The sequence below is a fragment of the Rattus rattus genome, chromosome 6, assembly GCF_011064425.1.
Source record: "Rattus rattus isolate New Zealand chromosome 6, Rrattus_CSIRO_v1, whole genome shotgun sequence".
NCBI classification, from domain to species: domain Eukaryota; kingdom Metazoa; phylum Chordata; class Mammalia; order Rodentia; family Muridae; genus Rattus; species Rattus rattus.
The window spans coordinates 58,584,766-58,590,765 of NC_046159.1; the positions used below are offsets into that span (position 1 = coordinate 58,584,766).

The following is a 6,000-nucleotide window of genomic DNA, read 5'->3' on the forward strand; positions in this document are numbered from 1 at the left end:
AATGGTGACTTTAAGGCAACGAGAAGGAGACCATTTGTTTCTCCTCATGGATGTGGACTTTATGTCAACCAGCTCTGATCTGTAGCCCTCAGCCAAGCAAACAGGAAGCAACTATGCAAACATTTGGAGCTGCAGGAGGCTGGCCAGGGTCAGCCTCTCCCAGCTGAGTGCCTCAGAAGTCAAGGATGAGGCCCCTCCTCTGAGGACATAAGTTCAAAGCCATCCCTTTGGGCTGTCCTCCCCTGGCCTTGGTCGGATCACCATCTGTCAGGGGAGACCTGTCCCCATTGGCTCCTCTAAGCTGTCTCCTGTTCTTTGCCCCTCCTCTCTCCCCAGCACAGCAGGAATGGGGTAGGTTTTTTGTTTGCTTTTTTTTTTTTCCTTTCTGAAATGCAATCTGCTTGGGCCGTCTGTCTCGAATGAGTCTGTGATTTCATGTTCTCTAAGGATTAGATAAAGGCTATGGGTGTCTGTTCCTTTCCCTCTCTTCTGGCCATGCTGACTTCTGTTTAGTTTCTGGAATGTGCTATGGTGGCCCTGAAGGCTTTGTTAATATGGCTCCTATTTTCTCAGCGTTTAGGGGACAGGCTAAGCCTGCAGCAGGGACACATCACCCCAGCTCTAGCATTTGTCCCACCTCAAGTCTGTTCCTGTGGAGGTCTCATGCTCTCTGACTGCAGCCTATCACTGACATTTTGGTCTCTTCTCTTCACAGTCACTTGCCAAGTAGACAGTGGCCCAGAAGGTCCCAGCTGCTGTGCAGGTCAGGGAGGTAGGCCCGCTCTACCATGTGAAAGAAAAACAAAACCAACCAACCAACCAACCAACCAACCAAACAAACAAACAAAAAACAACAAAAAACGGGCAGCAGGCACAGACAGGCAGAGCCTCACAACTGTTCTGCTCTGCAAAGACTCCAGCCTGCTCCACCCAGGAGCAACAGGCTCAAGGACAGCTGGTGACTTGCCAAGCTTACACATCTGTCAGCAACCTTGCTAGAATTGGAGCCTGGTCCTGAGTCTAGCTTCCTGACCCCATCCAGCTAGCACAAAAGGTCACTTTAAATCTGTTTCCTCATCTGAAGAATGGGATCATAACAGGACCCTCTTCGCTGTGCTGTCCCTAAGGATTAACTGAAGCAAGCCCATAACGTGCTTTTGCTTGGGGCTCGCCCATACACAGTGTGCAGTCAGGGACCAGCAGGATCAAACCGAAGAGCCAAGAATGGGTATCATTGGTTGCAATCCACGAGTAACAAGTGAAAGGATTTCCTGGATGAACAGATGGATGGATAGATGGATGGACCGATGGGTGGTAGTGGAGTCCACAATGACTTAAGTAACGGAAGAATCATATGTACGAATAACTGAACACAGGAATGAACATTAGAGTACGCAGTGGGTGTGTTCACCTAGGTTTGGGAAACGGGATCCCGTCCCAACCGCTCCCCGCCAGTTGCTGCCCCGCTCACCGGTAACGTCTAAGTTCTGCCTCCAGTCGCTGCACCTGGCGCTGCAAGCGGGGAACGCGCCGCGCCAGCGACTCCAGCTCTCGCACTCGGTGCAAGCTGCGCCGGACCGCCTGCCGGGCCTCCTCAGTGCGCAGCCGCACCTCCACCTGTCCGCGCTGCAGCCGTCGAGCGCGCGCCTCCGCCTCTGCCAGCGCTCCCTGAGCTCGCTGCAGCTCGTGCGCCGCCGCTTCCGGGATGTCCGACTGGCTTTTCCAGAGGCCGACCTACCCGCGGAAAGCCACAGTGAGTGACCACTGCAGGAGCCTACGGGGACATCCCCTTACACCACACGTAGAACAGCGGGCACAAGCGGCTAATGCACGCGTGTGCAACATCCCCACCCCCAACAAGGGAAGCTGGGACAGGAAGTCCACACTCTGTTTTTTTGTATGGTGACCGTAATTTCTAGGCTTAATTCCTGCATCCAATGTGCGCTGCTCCTAACTCACTGGACTCAAAGCACAGATTAAAGAGCAGACTGAAGTTTCCGCCCTTCCTGAGATCTGTGCTCTGGCCTGTCCTTGGAAACGGGAGGCTGTTCTGTTATGTTTACTGCAGTGTTGGAAAGCATAAAGGAAGCTGGCACAACTTGAGCGTGAGAGATGGAGAGACCCTTTTAGCCAGTCTCAGGCACCCCACACACGACTCTGCGTTCTTCGAGAGTTCCCTCTGCCCCATCTTACGCAATCCTGGCACACATAAGAACCTCGGAAGGCCGCTTTGACACCTAATTGTACCCTGCAGCATCTAGGAGGCAGGAGACACCAATGTAACGCCACCTTCAGGTCCTCTTCTCATAGGGGCTCCTTTTCTCCCTTGGCTGGTCACCTGAGCTGCACTCAACACTGATCTGTGTGTAGGGCGCGAGTGTTCCTTGACTGATCCCAAAGGCCAGGCCGAATCTACAGCTCACTCAGTGGATCCACCTCAGTAGCGCAGAGTGAGCTTGGCCCTCAATGTTAGCCATCGGGTGTCTTTCTCACCTGGGCTAGGGGCCTGCCGGTGAGGGATTCTATGGGTTTCGCTGACTTGGGGGAAGGATGATCCTTTCTGTTTTACGTAAACCTTCCTGAAGAATGATGCCTGCTGACCCATCACTTCGTGACTGCCTAAACAGGCTCCTTCTAGAATTAGAAGGAACTCGGATAGGAAGCTGGGGTCTTAAGGGATGATACATTGGGGTGAAAGTTGGAATGAAGAGGGTGGGTTGAGGGCCAGCTGAGGAGGGGGTGGGCCACGGCCCAGTGCCTATGTCTCCACCCCCGGCGTCCCGCGCACCTGAAGGGCCAGGCAGCGCGCGTCACTGCTCTGCAGCGCAGCACGTAGGTCCTCCACCAGCTCGCGTAGGCTACTGTTTTCCTCCTCTAGATGTGCCACGCGCTCGCCATAGGCGCCACCGTGCAGGCTCGGTGAGCCAGGCGGGCGGCGGCGGCGCGGACGGCGGAGGCGGATCTGCGTCTCGATGTGCTCGCTCAGAGCTCCGCGAGGCAGCCGGGACCCCGCTCGGCTACTGAAGTAGCCACAGAGGCGCGCGTGGAACTGGCGGAAGGTGAGTTCAGGAGGATCGGCCCGCAGAGCCAGGAGCGCCTCTTCCCTGACGTCCGCGTCTCCGCCAGCGATCATCCCAGTAGCCGGGTTCTTGGCGGCCACCTCCGTGGAGTTTGCGTCTTCCTTGGCCGCCTCCCCATCAGCGTTCAGTCCCAGGACCGCGCAGAGCGCACGGAAGTCGGCGCGCGGCAGGCGGCCAGCGCCCCGGCAGTCCAAGTGGTGGAAGACCTCCTGCAGATACTGGTCCAGACCGGTAGCCAGCACCACGATCTCGTTCTCCACGCCGCGGTCCAGCCCGTAATGGTGAGCCAAGGCGCTCAGCAGCCACTGAGTACGCCGCGCGGGCCGCCGGTATGGGTCTCCCGCCGAGCTCTCCATGCCTCGACCCTGGCGGCTCCTCTCAGTGGATCCGATCGGCGCCTTCAGACAGCCGCTCCCGTCCGCCGAGGGAGGGGCCGGGCGGCCACCGCCAGGCGGGAGAGGCACCGAACCGTGGCCAGGCAGCTGCGTGGGCCGTGCAGGACGTCTGTGCTTATCCCGGTGGGAGGCGCTGGAGCTGCGCGCTCTAGTAATGGCTTTGACCTGCGCTCCCCATCGCTCCCCATCGCATCCTCATTCCCATCACTGTAACCAGTCCCAGGCTCGGTTCTTTTGCCCTCTCCAGGCCTTTCCGCTGTTGTCACCAGAGGCTGGAGCTCCTGCGCCTGCTGTTGTATTTTGCAATTCCCAACCCTGGCCCGGCAACCTGCCTAGAGTCCTCTGCCCCATTTGCGAGGCCTCCTCTCCAGACTGCTTCCTAAGCTCTCCCGCCCCCTACCTAACTAGAACCGAGGAGCAAACAAACTTGGAAGTGGATGAAGTCAGAGTTATGGCGGGAGGAAAGTGGTTGTCCACTGCTGCCACCTTTGGGCTCCAGGTGGTGGCCTGAGTCCCTTCTGCGGACTGGGATGAGGTAAACAGGGTTGTTTGGCCACCATTTTCTCTGGCGTCCTAGAACTTGTTTCTGGAAGATGCTGGACAGACCTGCTTGCTCTTGAGTGCTAACTGGTTTTCCTTTTCTCTTTCACAGAGATGTGGTGTTGACTCCACTTGTTACCTGCCATGGAAACCTTACCCAGCCATGTTGGAGCAAAAGGCAAACTCCGTGGCCCTTGATAGGCAGATCTTGTTTTGTGTACACCTCTGATTTTAAATATTAAATCTCAGTTGAAAAGTATTATCATTTCGTTTCCTCCATTATAGCACCCCAGATCAGCACTCTGTCCTTTGTCCTACACATTCTTAAGCACTTTGTCCAAGGCACACCTCTAACCGGGAAGGAATCAGAATCCCGAGCAGTTTGGATAGATGAGACTGGCTGCTCTTCTAGAGGACCTGGGTTCAATTCTCGTTCCTACAAAGTGGTTCACAACCACCTGTAACTTCAGTCCCAGAGAATCCAGTGCCCTCATCTGACCGCCATGAGCACTTCATGCCCATGACACACAGACAAATGGAAGCAAAACACCCATACACATAAGATTAAAAAGGGGGGAAATTTGAAGTAGTCCTTTGTGTAATCTTTTTGTTTGTGTGTTTGCTTGCATTTTTTTTGTATTCTTAGATCATTTTTATTTAATTTTTTTTGGGGGGGAATGTAGGTAATGCAAAACACTTTTTATATTAGAACAGGTGCAGATAATATTGAATAGAATATAAAATGTACATTACTTTTTGAGACAAAAGTACTTTTGACACCAAAGACATTTGTAGCTAAGCCGTGTGTTGTAACCGCACAGGAAAAGACTGGCATGCTCGAACTACCTAACGTCACGCCCTCTGCTGCACTGATAGAAATGTAAGAGCAGCACATTCAACACTTCCTTACTTGGCCAAGTGCAAGTGAGCCACTTGGGGCCTGCCTCGCCCTAGGCTTTCTCTTTCTCTTTCCTCTTCTTTTAACAAAAGATATATTTATTATATATAAGTACACTGTAGCTGTTTTCAGACACAGCAAAAGAAGGCATCAGATCCCATTACAGATGGCTGTGAGCCACCATGTGGTTGCTGGGATTTGAACTCAGGACCTCTGGAAGAGCAGTCAGTGCTCTTAACCCCTGAGCCCTCTCTCCAGCCCTCTCTTTTTTATTTTTTTAAATATTTTTTTTTTTTCTTAGCTGGGGACCGAACCCAGGACCTTGCGCTCACTAGGCAAGCGCTCTTCCGCTGAGCTAAATCCCCAACATTTTATTTATTTATTATATGAGTACACTGTAGCTGTCTTCAGACACACCAGAAGAGGGCATCGGATCTCATTACAGATGGTTGTGAGCCACCATGTGGTTGCTGGGAATTGAGCTCAGGACCTCTGGAAGAGCAGTCAGTGCTCTTAACCACTGAGCCATCTCTCCAGCCCTCTCTTTCTTTTTTAAAATTAAATTTTTATTGGTTCTTCATGAATTTCACATCATGCGCCTCAATCCCAGTCATCTCCTCGTTTCTTCATATCCACCCTCTGCCCTTGCAACCTTCCCCCACAAAAGAAGAGAAAAAATAAAAATAGAAATAAAAAACAAACAAGCAAAAGAACTCAAAACAAACAAACAAAACAAACAAACAAACAAACAAACAACAGTTGAGTCCTGGCTTTCTAAGGAAGGTGCTGTAACATACACTTGCATTCTGTGTTACTTCTGAGGGATGCTCCACTGTGTGGACAGAACACATCTAGCATTTTTTATCCATCAGTTAATGGGTGTTGGTGTTTGACTGTTGTGAGTGACCCTGCTAGGGATTTTGTTTGTTTGAGTTCGTGCGATTCACTCCCTGTAGGTGTATACTGAAGAGTGGATTAGTGGCTGTGCTGGCTAGGCAAAGCTGGAATCCCTCCAGAAGAGGGAGTGTCAACTGAGGAATTGTCTCCATCAGATTGGACCGTGGGCATGTCTGTGGGGTCATTTCCC

The 6,000-nt window shown here is 52.5% G+C and overlaps 1 protein-coding gene and 1 long non-coding RNA gene across 2 annotated transcripts in view; one reads left to right on the forward strand and one right to left on the reverse strand.

The window, feature by feature from the left end:
• The window catches only part of Efcc1 (EF-hand and coiled-coil domain containing 1), a 27,630-nt gene extending 24,176 nt beyond the window's left edge, over positions 1-3,454 (reverse strand). Inside the window, exons 1-2 of the mRNA XM_032905085.1 lie at positions 2,789-3,454; positions 1,472-1,734 (exon numbers count right to left, since the gene is read on the reverse strand). Coding sequence (XP_032760976.1) covers positions 1,472-1,734; positions 2,789-3,436 — 911 coding nt within the window. The 5' untranslated portion in view covers positions 3,437-3,454. The remainder of the gene's footprint in view (positions 1-1,471; positions 1,735-2,788) is intronic.
• LOC116902738 lies at positions 3,277-4,274 on the forward strand. The gene is made up of 2 exons (XR_004388234.1): positions 3,277-3,361; positions 4,128-4,274. It is a non-coding gene; the product is annotated as an uncharacterized LOC116902738 (long non-coding RNA).
• Positions 4,275-6,000: the final 1,726 nt, after the last annotated feature.